Below are 17908 nucleotides of genomic sequence, written 5' to 3' on the forward strand. Positions count from 1 at the left end.
TTCAAGAGGGCCCAGAAGGCAGGTTGCATTGCATACTTTGTTGCTAATGTCTCCCTAATTTGAAACACAAGTAAAGCATTAGACAACACAAAGAAACACTAAATAGATTACTTGGAAATGAAAATTCCTTTCTATAAATTCTGTACATAAATTCTGTACATCTCTATGCGAACAGCCTTCTGCCTGTAAATTTCTCTGGATGGAAAAGAGTTGGTGACATTACCTATAGATGCCTCTTTTATATATTTGTCATTGAACTTTTTTTTCAATACTTGCTTTGTTATGACTAACACTAAACAAAGTGCATATAAATTTACAATATCTTTAAAACTAAAACAAAAATAATTTTTAACAAAATAATTTATAAAGGCAGAGAAAATGAATATATATTCAGACAGATGTATCAGGTATGCTTTTAAGTAACTGAAGGATCACTAAATGTCAACAACAAAGAAAAGACATCATGTCTTACAGTTTCAGAGGATTTAAATCCGTAATTGGTTGGCCTCTGTGCTTCGGCTCTACAGACAGGCAGCACGTGATGGCAGGTGTGGTGGAGCAAAACCACTCATTTCATGAGCAGGGAACAGAAAAGAGGAAGGAGAGGGAGCTGGGCTCCCACAGTCCCCTTGAGGGCACACACTCAGTGACCTAGGGACCTTCCACCAGACCTCACCTATCAAAGGTGCCATCCCCTCCCAGTGGCACCATCCCAGGGAATCAAGTCTTTAATACATGGCCACTGGGAGACATTCAACATGCATAACTTAAAATTCATTAGGACTCTGCCCCAGGCCTTCTCAACCAGAAACTTGCCTTGGACAATGTCCCCAGTGAAAACATACAGAAGCCACTTCCGCGGTCTCACATTTCAGCCAGCATCAAAATTACCTGCAGGATTTGTTGAGGTGCAGCTTGCCGGTTTCCACCCTAGAATTTCTGATGCAGTTGATGGGGTCTGAGGCCCCACATTTCTAGCAAGATCCCAAGTGATGCTGCTCCAGCTAATGGTCCAAACACATTTGAGAACTGTTGGCGCACAGTGCACAGGCGTCAGGCACCAGGGCTGGGTAAGATGAAATCCCTGTCCTGAAGTTGCTCACAGCGTTAGGTCACCTTTCCTGTGTCTGGAAGAGACTTCATATCGTATCTGAAACTTCTTTTTTTTTTTGCCACAAATCCTAGGACAACAGATTTTATATGCTGCCCCTTGAGACCTCCATCAGGGCTCTCATGTTTATGCCTACCCTGGCATGCCCTTCTATGTTTGCAATTAAAGCCCCTCTTGGCTGCAACAGAGAGAGGGAACAGGTGGTCACCAGCTTCCTGCTAATAACCCTTCACATGTTTGCAGCCCATTATTAAATCGCCCTCAGATTTTCCTTCTTGAAAACTAAATAATTAGCTGCCCTTTTCTGAATCATGGGGTGGAGATGGTTTGGCTGACTGCAGCTACCAGCACGAGTCAGGGGCAGGTGCAATGGAAATCTGAGTACCCGGGTGGGGGCTGGAGGGAGCATGAGGTGGGGGCTTTAGGGGGTTTCGAAGGTTAGACCGCCTGACTCCTTCCTCTAAGCAAGATCCTTAGCAGAGGTGCCAGCAGACAGCATTCAAGATGAAGAGATGTCTGGTAGGATGCAGGGACCAACAGGAGGCCGAGTTGTGCTGGTGAGTCAAACACATTCTGGGTTCAACGAAGGACCATCCCCCGGTGTCATTTCTGACCCTGATCCTTTGGAGCCAACAGAACACTCATGAAGCAGCCTGGCTGGTGGTGAGCAACCTTCTAGGCATTGAACATCACAGAGATGATGTCCCAGCATAGTAAAGTCAAGGGCATTCTTTGAATCACTTGTTTTGGCATTCTCTGAGAAGTTTGTTAAGCGTTGCAAATCCACAGACTCCAATCCTCAGCTCAGAATTCCCTAAAAAAGGGAATTTAACAGAATAATCATCCCCCTCCTATGCACAATACATTTTGAGAATGACTGTGTTTGGATCCAAATGGATCTCTTTTCTCAGTCTTGATCATGAATAAAGATGATTCCAGGCAAAGAAAACATTTAGTGCAGTTCCTAGTAATAATAATGACTTGTCTGTGTGGACATATATTTGGAAAATAAAACTATAGTAGGTAGCAGTTATTGAATACCTCCATGGTGGTGGTCACAGGATAAATGTAGATTGATTATGCACATCTATCGGGTTGACACCTCAATTCCAGGAAACATATCCTGCCCCATATCCACAGAGGAGGAGGCTGAGGGCCATGAAGAAATATGTTTGGGATCTCACAGTAAGTGACAGTATGCAGCTTACCCCCAAGCTGATTGAGTGTAGGAGTTCGACCTCCATGTTATCCTTTCTTCCTCTTTCCTTCCAAATGTAAAATAAAATAAAATAAGGCACCATTGCCACCATCAAGAGTATACTTTCAAGTAAAGAAAGAGATCCATTCCTGATGAGTATTTCAAGTGAAGTCTTCTGTGCTATATCTCACACCAGTCTTGGAAGACCAAATGTTAGATTCATTCAGCAGATGAGGAAATCCGAGGGTTTCAGGGATGATACCACTTGCTCAAGTTCGCACAGATGTTAGGCAGGCAAGGCAGGACTTCAAGCCAGATCTCCAACTATAAAACCATGCTGCCCCTCCTGCGGATGGAGATGGAAGGGTCTGGTGCCCATGCAGGGCACCCTGGGCTTTGGGAACTCATGCTTCATAGGTGGCCACCCTTCCTATTTTAAACTAGCTATTTAGTCTAGAGAGTTCTTACTTCCCTCACAGGAACAGCTAAAACAGGAATGGAATGGCACGTTTGGGAACCTTACAATTAAAACTGACTTAGGAGGCAAATGCCATCAGTTGGCATGGGTGAAATAGAAAGTTACCTAAGCAGAATTTGTGGTGTCCATAAGGGTGTTAAAGAAAGTTTTGTCATCCGGGTGCTTTTTAATTATACTGGGTATTCTGAGGTCTATAGTTTGCATTCCCACCTCTTCTTATCTCTGCAAAGTCTCAGAGAGCCTCCCAGTGTGCATACGTGTCTGCTTCCCAGGGCTGGCTGCTCCTAGAAAGGAGAGGCAGCTGCGTGCTTTCAAAAACTAGAGGTGGACTGGAGACCAGAAATGCCTCTAGCAGGAGATTGAGACCACATACCCTGATCATCAGCTCTGAGTGTCATTCTGCTCTAGGAGGAGCCCAATTCCAGAACCATCTGTTCTATCCACTGGACATCTCCCCTGGATGTTCTTTGGTGTAGTGTTTTTGCCTCTTGGCATTTTTGTCTTAGAGCTGGGTCCTCTGGACACAGTAGGTATGCCACCAGAAGTTCTCCATGAAATTTGATATACAGTTTCTCTTCCTCAAGCACAAATTATAAAAACATAAATTTAAAGCCATTTTTTTCTGCCACAGGTAGCAAATTTACTCTAAGAATAAACCAGTTTTATGTTTAGAGAAGCTATGAAGTGGTGAGATGTGTAGAGAAAGTCTTTAGAGCCGATTCCAACCATGCCTGGAGGATCTGCTCTTGCATTTAGCAGTGAATGAGCCCATATATTCTCTTTCACTAAGCTGGACTGAGTTGGTTTCTTTTTCTTTGTATCACACAAGTCACATATAATTCCATGCACGTGTCTGTCATCTGGAGCGGGTGTTCCTCCACCAAGGTCTGTAAAGGAACCAGCTGCCTTGTCCAATCTGGTGCAATCAGCGTCTACGTGATACCTCAAAGCTACACTGAATGGCCCTATGAAGAGCAGGGAGAAAATCGAAGAGCAATAAGACCGTAGACCAATCTCAGAGTGACCTCTGACACTGCCCTGATGAAGGTCTTACATTGATTTCCCACACATTTTCTCACCTAGGATGCTACAGCCAGGAAGAGCTGGGCCTTTATTGCTAAGCAGACTCATCTTTGTATCCTGTCCAACTTATTTTGCCTCCTACCTTCAAACTTTAGCTTACTCATCTGTGAAATAGAGACACCATAGTCTCCACCTGGAAGAGATCCCTGCTTAGCTCCCAGGTTACACTAGCCACTTGTCTTGGGAGTTGGGACCATGTATGTTGTTATTACTGATCCACTCACTCACTCAGCAAGCATTTATTAAGCAACTATTGTGGTTGGCCCATTTGATAATACCAGAGTTAGGTTCTAGTGTCCCAGACTTAAAGAACCTCTTCTTTAGGGAAAGGTGCTTATTTGATCAGAGTTTCCAGTTTTGAGATTAAGATACCAAACTGACCCTAAGAGCTTTATGGCCTGTCCCCTAAATGTGGCATTGTGGGGCAGTTCCATGCAGTAACCAGAGGGAAGACTTCAAGCTGAGGTTCCCTCGATTTAAATCCCAGCATCTGTAAGGTATGTACACTCTGGACAAGTTACTTCACCTTTTTATGCCTCTGTTCCCAACCGGAATGGGTTGGTACCTCATAATTATCAGAGAATTGAAAGGAAGACTTTTTGTAAAGGGTCGAAAACTGTGCATCTTTAAAAGGGTTAACTATTACGGTTCATGGAAACATCTAGCAAACTCCTTCACCTCTCGGGGGGTCCCCAGAAGCCCATCCACTCTGGGAGGCACCTTTCTCTGTGAATCCACTTCTCACCAAGCGCCTTTTTCCAGGCATGCTAGAGAAAATACTAGAGATAAACATGGGAAGGTGGTTAAGTTTGCAACTTGTAGGTTGAAAGGCCAAGGTCAGCAGTCCTGTCTTTGGGTAGAAGCTTCTCTGTACCTCATGTCCCTCTTCTGTAATTTGGGGATAACCAGCACCCCCTCATGGAGTGAACAGTCAACAGCAACAACAAAAACCTTTGCTGCGGGCTGTTCTGCTCAGGCTCTGTCTAGAGGTACTAGGGCACCAGGATGACATGACAGTGCCCACATGCTGCCGGCCTTATGCCTGCCCATTATAACAATTAACATGTTATACGCTGTGCTACAAATTAAACATACAGTACTAAAAAATGTATACATGTGCTAGAGTTTTACCCAGAAGAAACATGCTTTATTATTTTCGCATTCATTTTCTCATTTGTTTCCTGCATGGCAGAGACTTTACCCCATTTTTACTGATGAAAATACAAGCAGCACTGGGAGGTTAAAGTTACAAGGCTAATAAAGCTTGTGACTAGCAACAGGAGACGGCTGAGCATTTATTTAAAAAAGAGAACCAGTGGAAGGCAACGTTCCTATCTCTCCATGGAGACCTGCACCAGACCTGTCTGGCCTTGAGAGCTGGCAGGCCCTGGACTGGCAGATTTGGTGGAGTCCTTGGGGTCCAAGGCGCCCCAGCCACGTAGGCAGGCGGGAGGGGGACACTCCCCAGGGACAAAGCTCGCTGGCTGGAGCTGGGCAGCTAGCAGGCCGAGGCGCACGCAAGGCGGAGCAGGCCGCTGGGTGGCGCTGCGGGGCCGCCCCGCGCTAGACCTGTTGCGTCCGGGGCGCAACTCAATCAGGCTCGGTGCAAAGGGGCTCTCGCTCTCTCCGCGCCCCTTGCAGCACGCGGCTGCGGCGACTTTCTTGGGCGCCCCACGCCCACGTTAGCTTGGGGTTCCGATTCGCTTAGTTCTGTCTACTTTACCGCAACCGTTCTAGGCGCGTCGGGTGGGGGCGGGAGTAAAGTTTTCCCAAGCCGACTGGGGAGAGGGCTGGAGGAGAGAGACCCTCTCAGCTTCAGACCCTATCCCGGGCTGCACTGTGCCCGCTGGCTTCACGGCCGCCCCGGGGCCCCGCTTTCGGGAGGTGCCGGCTCCGGGGCCCGCCGGCTGGGCTGACCTGTGCGCCGCCCCCGCCCACCCCTTCCCGTGTCCCCCACCCTCCCCCTCCCGCGCGCTTGGGCCCCGGCAGCTCCGGCCCCGCCCGCGCCGGGGTCGTTGCAGTGCCCGTGGCTGCCCCGAGCTTCCCGGCCCAGGCGCCCCGGCCTTGTGCCAGCCTGGGCAGCGCCTCGGGGGCAGCGGCGCGGGACAGCGAAGGAGGCTGAGGCAGGGGCCCCCGGCGCGTGAGCTCTGCCGACCGGGGAGGCGGCCCCGGCTCTGGGAGCCCGAACGCAAGGCGAAGGCAAGGACGGGGCGGCCGGCGGAGGGGCGGGCGCCGCTCATCAGCCACGCCAGTCACGTCTGGGGCCACCCGGCTGCCTTTTTTCTCCTTTCCCCCCGGCTCTCTCCCCCTCCCCTGTTGGCGAGGGCAAAGTGGTGGCGGCGGCGCCATGCCCGGGCCGGAGTGAGTGCGCGCGGGCGAAAATGGCGTACATCCAGGTAGGGCTGAGGCTGGGCAAGGTGCGGGATGCGGGTGGGGGTGCCCGCCCCCAGCCCGGCCGGGAGCGCGCGGAAGGGAGGGCGCGTGCCTAGGCTCTTACAAACTTGCCTGCGGAAAAAGGATGCGGAGCGCAGGCAACCTGTGCGCGGCGGCTTGTTGCCCCAGGAGGAGAAGCAGGGGACCCCCCATTCCAGGGTGGAGGGTCTGTCTGCCACGCGCCCTTGCCTCCCACGGAGAGAATGGGGGTGGGGCAGACTTTTCTCCCCTTGCCCTCCCTTCCCTCTCTCTCCCTTCCCTTCCCTGGCACCCCACCCCAGGGGAGGGGCCGCGGCCCGGGGCGCGCCAGCCACCGGCCCGCCAGCTGCCGTTGCCGTGGTGACAGCTCCGGCTAATTGGCCGGTGAAGCGAGCTGGAGGCAGCTGTTCTGGCCAGGAGGGACAAGGACGTCGTCCCTCCTGGGCGCTGAGTGTCCAGGACTGGGGGACACGCAGAGGCCAGAGCGCACTGGTGAGGGTAGGAGCTAGTTACTTTAGCCTGTTGGATTGGGGTCTGCCAGTTGTAGACCCTTTTAAGAAGCTTCCCCAATAATCTTGGGCTGAAATTGTTTCTGAGACCTTTTTGGGGAGCTGGGGCTGGACTGGGCTGCTTTTTTGGCTGCTAGGAGAGAATCAGCGATAGGTCAGTGCCAAGGTCACACAATCAGACCCGCTAAGCTGCTTGCTTCTGGGGCTGCAAGCCAACAGGCTTCTGCATCCAAGGGCTCACAGCTTGTCCCCTCAGTGTCAGCTTGGAGACTGCTGATCCCCTAGTTCTGCTCTGGCACACATATCCCTGCATCTTGTCCTCAGACTTTCAGCTTGCCAGAAACTATGGTCTGTCACCTGGCCGAGGCTGCCCCACTCCTCTTCTGGCTTAGAGCCCCTGGATTGGCTCCCCTTTCATGGAGTCCCTAGGTTCTCATTTCAAGTTCGATGAAGGTCACATTCACTGTGCACCTTGTGAACTGAACGTTATTGGGGCACCATTCAACAGTCACCCAGCAAACAATAACCACCAATCATGCATCAACCCTTGGTGCACACAGCACAGTGTATGCCCCTCTGGATGAATGCTCAGCCTAGTGAGAGATGAACCTTGCAACCTTCTTCCGCGGTTCTTAGTTTCTCAGGGCGTGTAGCCCTGAGAAATTACCACTTGTTCAAGTCTGCACAGTTTCTTAGGGGCCAGTTGAGATCTAAAACATGCACGGTGTGGTGCACTCCTGTAATCCCAGTACTCGGGAGGCTGAGGGAGGAGGATCTTTGGGAGTTTGAGACCAGCCTGGCCTACAAAGTGAGCTCAAGGCCAGCCTGAATTGCATAGCGAGACCCGTCTCAAAAAAAAAGAAGAAAAGAAAAGAAAACAAAAACCATGCATGGTGGGGATGCATAGGGGATGTCTTAAGCATTTTGTATAAGGAGGACCAATGATACTGTTGAACCTTTTCTATAAAGTGCCTGAGAGTAAACACTTTTTTCTTTGAGGCCCAGATATTCTCTGCCTGTCACAAGTCAACTTTGACTGTACTGCTGAACAGCCATGGGTGGTGAACGAGTGGGCGTGGCTGTGTCCTAATAAAACTGAGTGAGGCCTGGGTTGCAGTTCAGTGATACAATGTTTGCAGTATATCACTACCAGTACTGGGGTGGGGGGTGACTTAATTTGTGGATGGTGAAATATGAATTCTATATACCTCACACAAATCCAGAAATAGTAATCATTTTATTTTTCCCAGTCATGTAAAAACCTTCTTACATTCTTAGCTCAAGGACTGTGTAGAAATAGGCCTGGGGATTTGGCCTGGGCTTGCAACTGCTGTTAGGATATGTGGACTCTCCTTTCTTCTGCTTTCTGGACTCTGTCAGTTCTGTGAGGAGCCTTACCAAGCCTATGATCTTGGGGGCATCTGGCCTGAACTCCTTCCTTGGGTACTCTGTTCTCAGACACTCATCTTGTACCTTGACAGAGTCACACAGATGGCCTTGTCTCTGTCTGTTGTGATTTTATTGTAGCTCTTTTTTGATCACCTTGTACCTGGGAAACACTCCCCTAAGTGGAGAGCATGGGCCTGGGTTGCTGTGGGAGAGTATGACTTTGTTCCAAACCCATAGCACTTTCTCAGGGGAGCCCCATGGAAATGCAGCCCTTTGCTGACTCACTGCTTACCTGCCAGGACCCTCATGGTACCTGCTACCGTCTAGCAGGTATTGACAGCCACTTTGTTCTCATAAGCCACAGAAGGGGCACACTATTTCGCAGCTGGGCAGCACAAGCATTTTCACAGTCAGCCTCCTTTCTCATCTCAATAGCTTCCCTTTACAGAGGGAGAAAAAACAAAACGTGCTCAGAGAGACCCCAGACTTGCTCAACACACATGATGGGTGGCTGTGATGAGGCCAGGATGGCTAGGATTTCCCCACATGGCTCCCTGTGTGGTCCATCACCACTTGCAGATCTTGTGTAGTTTGTGGTTTGAGTTTTGGTTTTGGAGGATTAGTGTCTCTGACTGTTTCCCAAGCTGCAGTTAATCCTTTACCACCTTAAGGATCATGAATTTTTTGCTAGCCACATGCCACTATTGTTAACTTTTTACAATAAATGGACCTCATTTTTTAAATTCTAAAATCATATAAAAACAATTTCGAGACCAGCCTGGGCTACCAAGTGAGCTCAAGGCCAGCCTGAACTGCATAGTGAGACTCTGTCTCAAAAAAGACAAAAAAAAAAAAAAAAAACACATGAAAAGAGGAAACTTTATGTCATTATGGTAATATGAAACCAGGATCATGTGATATAAGCAGAAGGCAATTGGAAAAATAAACACATATTATTAATTTTGTACAGGGGAGGGGTATGGCCGAGCTGGGGTCTGCTTTCTTTGTTTCAAAGGAAGTGTGAGGTAAAGGGTGAGCCATGAGACCAGACTGAGACTTTCTTTTTCTTGCAAGCGAGGTAATTGAAAAAGACAATAAACTTGGTCCCCTTGATTTCAAAGTTCTGAGTTTGGCCCCCAACTGTGTTCATTTCTGGGCTGCAACACAGAACTGTAACCTACCTGGCTTATTTAAGGGGAAAAACCGTCTTAACTGGAAGAGGAGTCTGTCTGTGCCCAAGCAACCTGTGAGAAGAATATGGAGTGGGGGTGGGGCCAAAAGAGGGAGGAAGGTTCCCCCCTCCCCCTGAGGACCAGCGCTGGCTTTTCTGGCTGATTCCCCCTATTAGTGGGTGGTCATATGAAACTCCCCACCATCACCATTGGAGCAGACTTGGAAGGTAGGACTTCTGGGAGGGCGGAGGAGCCAAGTGACAGCCACTCTGTGCCTGTTAGCTAATCATGTCCTGTTGGGTTGGCTTCATGGCTATTTCTGTATAGGAAGGTTTGGGATTCCCCTGAAGTGTGGCTGCATTGGATAGCATGACTATCTATCCACCCGCTCTGATTCATAACAGCATACGGTGCAAATCAGATCGAAATGCTAAAGTTGCCCATTCATTTGGTGTTGGTTAACCAGAAGGCTACCAGCAGCCCCGAGAATAGCAATACCTTGTTAGCAAGTCAGCTGCCTCCCCAGGATGGTAAGTGGAAGGATGCAGGGTGCTTTTGCTTGCTTGTTTTCCTTTTCGAGTTGCTGGAATATTGCTAAACTGGTCTTGTCTCTCTCTCTCTTTGTAACCCCTTCACCCCCTCCCACCCCCTGGCTTCATCGTGGATCTCTAAAAGGGCAGTTGGAACCACTAAACGAGGTGGGTTAATTCAATATGTGTGGTCTGGTTTCTAATCAAGAAATGTTTGCCTTTCATGTTGGAGGCTTACATGAGGTTGTGGGGATATTGAGTCTTAATCACCGGATGTTGATAAGGGCACAGAAAGGAGATCCCAGTGAAAGGACGCTAATTGGCAAGACAAGTGTCCCTCCTCACCCCTCGTTATTCCGTTAACTCTCTCTGTATACTTTGATGTCACTGAGATGACTATTTTTAAATATTTTTTTCTTTGCTTGCGAGAGGAGAGTAATATTCATTGTGTTTCAAGAACATATTGTCTGGCCCTGATGTTGTATAAAACATCCAAATGTCAAGAAAGACCTTTGCATAAACTACAGAAGAAAATACCTGCAAATGTTTTGCTTGCTCTGAATGGCTGTGCCGAATTCATGTTTGCCAATCTGTGCCCACTGTTGGTAAATAGGACTGGGAAACATTTTGTTCTAAATGCTAGCAGTGGAAGCAGAACTCCTGAATGTCTTTGTCTCTTGCAGGACTGGGCTGCTTGTAATTTTGGGTGTTGTTTCTCCTCTTCCTTCTCTCTAACCTTCCTGCCTGCCTACCTTTGCCCCTCCCTTGCACCCTCTGCCCGCCTGGCCTCAGGGTGTTCTTTCTAGAATCTCTGATCTGCTGCTGTGCAGATGGACCTGCCGGCATTGCTGTCAGAAGTGCTACGAGTCCAGCTGTTGCCAGTCAAGCGAGGATGAAGTTGAAATTCTGGGACCTTTCCCAGCCCAGACTCCTCCCTGGCTGTGAGTAAAACTGCTTTGAAATCAACCTCAGAAGCCTGTCTGTTTCTCTCTCTGTCTCTGTCTCTGTCTCTGTCTCTGTCTCTCTGTCTCTGTCTCTCTCTCTCTCTCTGTCTCTCTGAGAGGGGATTTAGGGTTATGAGAGAGGGTAAGAGAGAGCAAGGCTGAGATTCTATAGACATCATGGCTGCAGATGGGGGGTGTTTTAGGCCACTTGTTTTATTTGGCAAGCTGTTGAAACCAGCTGGCAGGGCAGAGGGGTGGTGTCTTTAGTCCAGCTGGGTTTAGTGGGCCTTAGTCGTACTGGGTGTCATTCCAAGCAGAAAAAGGCATTTGTGCACATTGCATTCTTCTGGGTTTCCATCCCAGGCTGTATGATAAGTTGTCCTAACACCTGCTCAGGGCTGGCACCTAGTAGATACTCAATAAATACAAGTTGCATACATGGGTGGCTAGAACAAACAAGCAAGTACCTTTTTGCTAGTTTGATGGAGAACTTGAAACTCAGGGAAGTGGGAAAGCACCTCCAGGCCCCATCCTGTCCTCCAATGCTGTTTATGTTCTTTCTGGCATCTTTCATTTTATTTCTAATCCTCTCTCCTCCCTCGCCTGCATACAGCATCTCCATCTGCCAGTTGCTCGGATATTTTGGGAACACAGCTTTGAAGCTTCTTAGCTTCTGGTCCACCTCTCCGTGGCTGGAGAGGCAGGGAGTCTATGGCTGGGAAAGGCCTAGGAGCTGTCAAGTACAACCTCTAACATATAGCTGGGGGTGGGAGCAAAAAGAGAGATGTAGCCAGGCTCAAGGTTGGAGCCCTTAGGTGGCCAGCCAGTCCTATGTCAGCTAAATCCTTGAGTTAAGATCCCTAGAGCCCCATCCCCCAGCAAGACCCTCATTCTCCCCTCTTAGAAGCAAGTTTGGTTCACAAACTTAATTGGTTCCACAATTGTGGTCACAGAATCCATCCCATGATTCTTGTGGAAAAAATTAAATTTGTGAACTGAGGTAGCAAATATTTCTGCAGCAAAGTAGCTCTGTGTCAGGTGTTGTGCATTTAGGTCCTATTTCCACTACAGTTTTCTAGTTCTGTGACCTTGGGCAAATTGTTGGATATCTCTGTGCCTTGATTTCCCATGTGTAAAATGGGGTGATAATACTATTTATTACATAGGGTTGTTTGGGGAGAGGGATGAATTTGCATGTGGGGAAATATTTAAGAATGTTTGAGGCTTGTTGTTGATCATAAATGCTAAGAGGTCCTTTCACCTTGTTTTGGTGTTGGTTTTATTGTCTGGAAAGTGGCAACAGTAAAAGAACTCCTAGGGCTGTAATTAAGAGTGAGAGAGATCGGGACATAACAATCTTAGTACACTAGTGAGAGCTTTGTGCGTGCTCCTCGCTGCCCCTAAGGTGTTCGCAGAGTCCCTAAGTTGGTGATGGGGACCCTTCCAGAGCTTTCCATGATACAAACAGCCTGCCCTGATTGGATGTTGAGAAATGCTAGGGAACCCTCCCCGTGATGGTAACTTGTAGCCTGAACCATACAGGTGAGCACAGGGTTGGGATTTGGGTGAAGGCAACTCATTAGATGATGCAGTGCTTGCTGCCCAGTGTGGAGTGTGGTTCTGTCTACCTGGGGTCACAAGAATGCCAAGGCTATGAGGACAGGGAACTTCATCTTGTATTTAATAGACTGAGCTGGGGGTCATAGTGCACACCCATAATCCTAGTATTTGGGAGGCTGAGGCAGGAGGATCGTGAGTTTGAAATTAGCCTGGGCTACATAACTAGTTCAAGGTCAGCCTAGACTACACAGTAATACCAAACAAACAAATGAACCAAACTAAGATAGGTATGGTGATACATACCTGTAATACCAGTTATTCAGAGACAGAGACAGGAGAGGGATCATGTGTGAGACCAGCTTGGGTACAGAGCGAGACCCTATCTCAAAACAAAAAGATCTAGGAGTGTAACTCAGTACTTCCTAGGTTCTGTATTCATTATTGAAACTACAAAATAGACTAAGCAGTGTGTAGGAATTGAACCTGGAGGTGCTGACCATCCAATTGTAAAGTCACTCTCAGTTTCTTTGGTAGTTATTTCTGAGTACCTGCTGTGTGTTAGGCATCTTGGTTTATACAAGGCTAGATAGAGTCCTGTTACCATGGTCAGGAGCTTTGAAATCCACTTAGGAGGAGATAAGGCTACTGTGGAAATCCCGTTATCCCAGAGTTGCTTTTACAACCTGTGCACTATGTGTGACAACCCAGCACAAGGCCTTGTTAGGGAAAAATCCAGGGACAATGGCTTTCAGGCATGGCTGGATCCAGGGGCCCATATAATGTCTCCGAGGTCTCTCTCTCTCCTGTGTCTTTTGAATTGGCCTCATTCTTGAGCTGGCTTGCTCCATACAGCAGCACTGTACTAGACTCACATTCTGTAATCTTTGCAGCAAGAAGCCCCCACAGACAACCAGAAGGACTTCTCCTGGCCTGCCTCACATCGTATGCCAGTCACTGTCTGCTGGAATCATGCCGTGTTGCCTGTGGAAGGGGTTGTTCCCAGGTGGTGTGCGAGGGCTGGGCTGAGGAGACCCAGGAATGGCTAACTGATGCTATTGGGCTGGAAGCAGAGCTTTCGCACTGGCCCTCTGGCCTCTGTGGGGATGACTTCTGTCTACTGTAGCTGCGTGAGGGTATGGCTGTGTTCCAGGAGCACCTCATTTACAAAGGTGGCCTGTGAGCTGGCTCTGTGGCCTGCTGATCTCTGTAGCAGATGATGCAGGTGTGGTGACCAGAGAGGAGGGGATGGACTATGTGCCAGAAAGAATGGGGACTGTGTGGGAAACAAGCCTTCAGACTCGGCCATCAGCGCTGGGGTCAGAGCCAGGCACCCACTCCCCAGACTCCCAGATGTTGAGGATTCCAAGTACGTAGCCTAACTCTGACATCAAACTGGAGGACAACTGTGTCTGGCTTTGACCTTTTGTCCAAGCAGAGAATTCTCTATGGGCAGACACTTATTTTGGTTGTGTCACAAAGCAGTCACTGGAGTGTCCTTTCCAGAACCAGCATCCCATCCATGGTGGTCTTTGTGAACGGTATCATCTTGAGTTGTGTAGTCTGCACTATGAACAGCTGTGTGTGACTTTCATACTTGTCGGGTCTGCCCCAACCTCAGAGCAGCACTGAACTCATTTTTGGCACTCAGCATCGTTCAAAACGGCAAGAGGAATCTCTAAAGGAGAGGAGGGTTAAATCATCGAGCAAGTGAATTTGCAGCTTATGCTTTCCACAGATTTATTTACTAAGTGGGCAGTTTCCTGTTATCAAACAGGCAGGGAGGAGAAATGTCAAGTGTATAGGTTTTGCAGCGCTGTGCCTGCTGTGATGTCTGAGCCGTGAACCAGGGCCCGTGTCTCTGTGGAGTGACACGTGGCAGGTGGGCTGGCCTGTGTTGCTCTTGGGGGACACACTATCCAGTGTCACACACACTTGTGTTTCACAGCCTGCCTTACCCGGGCTGGTGAGACTGGGCTGGTGCCCATCAGGAACCCTGCAAAATCTCCTGGCAGTGCCCGGAATGAGACCCAGGCCCTCAATGGATTAGGATGGCGCTCTTACACCATGCTACACTCTCAGCCCTTTTATTTTTGAGAGAGCGTCTTGCTAAGTTCCTGGGGCTGGGCTTGAACTTGTAGTCTCTTGCCTCAGCCTCCAGAGTAGCTGGGATCACAGATGTGCCTTACCACACACAGTTTAACTGGCTCCTTTTAGGCAAAATGCCAGAGTGAACCGATGGTTTCAGAGTGAATAGATGCCAGTTGTTTGTTGGTTCGAGCCTGTGCTGAGTGCCGGGTGTGTGCTCGGCTCTTACAGGCCTCACAGGGGAGGCCCAGGCCGTGACAGGAGTGTGCTGTCCCTACTTCAGCATCACTTGGCTCCACGGGGTCCTCCCACTCCACAGTGGTGCGAATTGGCTATCCCTGTCCCAGCCCAATCGCTCCCATCTGTTGTAAGGGAGAGGTGCTCTTGACTGCCAGCTTCTGGATCAAAGATTAAAATGAGCTGGTGCGAATGGGGCGTTTAGCATGGTGCCTGGCAATTTACAGGTGCTCTGTGTCTGGTGCCCTCAGTCATAACAAGTACACATCCCATCACTCAGAAGTGTATGCAGAGGCCTTCTATTCAATCCCCAGGGCCTCACCAAAAAATACATACCTTGGCATGTGAAAGGGGACAAGACCTGCACTTGGATAATTGTGATCCAGGCTGAGTCGGCTAAGAAGCACAAGGAGAGTGCGTTCATTCGTTCACCAAGAAGAAAAGTGCAGAGATCCCCTTGCGCAGGCATGGCGCTGGGTCAGGTGGGCTGTGGTAAGCCGGGTGGATGTGCCCCTGACACATGGCACCACAGCCACCACCACTGACGACAGCTATGTGCAGAATGGAGGAGAGGACAGGTGTGGGGGAGTGGAGGTGGGCAAGAGGGGGTGTAGGGAAGGAGGGTAGGAGCAGATGCCAGGGACAGATTGGGGATCTCTCTGAGGAGACACCACTGAGGTGGAAACCTGAGTGATGAGAAGGAACCAGACAGGCAGAGGGGGACTGGAAGGGCGTTGGGGCAGAGGGAACACCACGGTTCAGTGTGCTGGAGGAAGCACAGGGCAGCCTGGCAGCTGCAGTTGTGTCTGATGGCATCAGGTGACATTTAAGCTCATCCTGGAAGGCTGGTGGAATCTCACAGCAGGGGTGGCTGCCATGGCAGCTGGGAAGCAGGGTCACATACGGGACAGGTGCCCCAGAGGCCATGACATTTTGGTTCTGTCTTATTTGGGAGGTACTGCTGTCTTTTCTTTCTATTCTCTCTGTCTATCTCTCTCTCTGTCTCTCTGTTTCTGTCTCTCTCTCTCCCCGCCTCTGTCCCCCCCCCCCACTTTCCCTTCTTTCTTTCTTCCTCCCTTGCAAGACATGATCTTGCTAAGTTTTTAATAGGCTGGGCTTGAGCTTGGAACCCTTTTGCCTCAGTCTCCCAGAGTGCTGGGATCATCATGATTGGGAGCTGCTCCTCTCATTTCTGGGAGACAATGATCACTTCGGTTTGGCCCCATGCCCTGGCCCCCTCTTCCCTGCCCCTTCTCAGGCAAGGAGCAGAGAGCAAGCAAACATTCCATTTCCCTCTTACAGCAACTACAGTCTTGTCCTGGCCATGACCTGCTGTCGCTTTGAAAGCACAATAAACCAGTCTCATTTCATGCACAGGTTGTATCTGAAAACCTCACAGGAAGCAAAACTTGCGTTTTTCAAGCTGAGTTCCCTACAGGCTTAAATGTCCAGTTGAGGGGCTGCAGTGTGGGCAGGCGTAAATCTGCAGCCATCACGGCTCGGGGCCGTGTTATCAGCAGCACCTCGCGCCCACATCACCCCCTCCCACAGCGTCTTTCCTGGCTGGGCGAGTATTTTGAGGATCTGAAGCCATCCCTGTGGTAATATCAGCTATAGCACCAAGCGCTGTTCTAGCTATTTTTTTCCCAGTTGAACGGGGGCTGGAATCTAGGACCTTCACACTGAGCTGCATCACCAGCCATTTTTATTGTTTGAGACAGGGTCTCACTAAGTCGCCCAGGCCGGGCTGACATTTGCAGTCTTCGTGCCTCAGCCTCCCAGAACTCTGGGATTACAGGCATGTTTCACCACGCGCAGCTTTGTTCTAGTACTTTATATGTGATAACTCACTTGATATGGACAGCGGTATCGTTGGGGAAAGGGAGGTACAGAGAGAGGAGGGGCCTTGCCCAGGATTACCTAGTCCGAGTTGCCACCCAAAGACTAAGATCTTAATTACTGCCTTGTATCATCTCCTTCCTTGTCTGCTTCCCCTTCTCCAGCCTGTTTGCATTTCTCATCTCCTTTGGGAGCACACTGAGTCACAGCTGCTGCTGCTATTCCATGTAGCTTCTGTTCTTAAATCCTTGAGTCTCAGGGTCATTCCATAACTGTTTTCCTGCCACTCCTTTGAATGACATCATTATAGAATATTTTAAAATTATAGACACAGTGATACTTACAGAAGTTTGGATGCATGTAAACGGCCACATGGTTCATTCCAGCCTGATTATTGACAGGCCTGCCCTTGACTACTGTGGCGCTCCCAAGTGCTAATAGCCCAGCTCTGCTCACATCCCTCCACGCAGAGGATGCACTGAGACTAGGCAGATTCTTGGCTGACTGTTATAAACTGGGAAATCTTCCTTCCTACCCCTGCACATTTTGTGCAGAACACTAAGGGTTTAAGAATGCAACACTAGTTCAGATTTACATTGTTCCAGGTTAGGCCAAAGGGTTTGAGAGCTGCCGTTCCATGGATCTGACAGTCCCTGTGCTCTGCCACTGAATGTTTGCTCTGCTTGCTCCCAGCTCCTGGTCTGTGAGGCATATGTAGGGAGACAGTGTATGGGCAAGGGACAACTAGCCATGGAGCCCAGACGTATCCCTCGGGAGTCCTTGGCGACTTCTGAGACCTCTCCTTACCTCTACAGGGTAGCCAGCCGGAGCAGTGACAAGGACGGTGACTCTGTCCACACAGCCAGTGACGTCCCACTGACTCCACGGACCAGCTCCCCAGATGGGAGGCGCTCGTCCTCGGACACTTCCAAGTCCACGTATAGCCTGACCCGGAGGGTTTCCAGTAAGTGACTGCTAGGGTCTGGCAGGCTCTCTGGGACACCTACCAGCATCTCCGGGGAGGGTTATGAAGGGCAGGGTTGGTGGGAGGAGGAAATAAAACTGTGTTAACAGTCCAGGAGATGAGTAACAAAAGAGGTAATGACACCACAGTGAAAGTGGGTTGTGCCCAACCTGCATGATTTCTGCTGAAGGTTGGTTAGAAGTGATCGCTTTGATTGATCTATGCTGCTACTGATCACAAGTTTAATTGATGCTAAATGAGTTGTCATTGTCATGTGTGTTATATCTGGTCCTGCTACCTCGTTATACAGCTTGCCATCTCTGGGCCCCTGGGGTGTGTCAGTGGCCGGGCACAGAGGGTTAGTAGACATAAACTTAGCCTCATGCAGTGACAGATG

General features: G+C 49.4%; 1 protein-coding gene across 10 annotated transcripts in view; it reads left to right on the forward strand.

Moving 5' to 3' along the window:
• The first annotated feature begins 6075 nt into the window (after positions 1–6075).
• Syt17 (synaptotagmin 17) overlaps positions 6076–17908 on the forward strand; it is a 79145-nt gene continuing 67312 nt past the window's right edge. Inside the window, exons 1-4 of one of the 10 annotated variants that reach the window (XM_003477783.5) lie at positions 6076–6266; positions 10033–10050; positions 10675–10823; positions 17363–17511. In XM_003477783.5, coding sequence (XP_003477831.2) covers positions 6252–6266; positions 10033–10050; positions 10675–10823; positions 17363–17511 — 331 coding nt within the window. In that variant the 5' untranslated portion in view covers positions 6076–6251. Of the gene's footprint in view, positions 6267–9422; positions 9580–9605; positions 9883–10027; positions 10051–10674; positions 10824–17362; positions 17512–17908 lie in introns of those variants that run through there. The other 9 variants (XM_063226606.1, XM_063226605.1, XM_005007509.4 and 6 more) reach the window with 9 other exon arrangements.

The sequence above is a fragment of the Cavia porcellus genome, unplaced genomic scaffold, assembly GCF_034190915.1.
Source record: "Cavia porcellus strain 051 isolate PalLab524CR breed Dunkin Hartley unplaced genomic scaffold, mCavPor4.1 scaffold_16, whole genome shotgun sequence".
NCBI classification, from domain to species: Eukaryota; Metazoa; Chordata; class Mammalia; order Rodentia; family Caviidae; genus Cavia; species Cavia porcellus.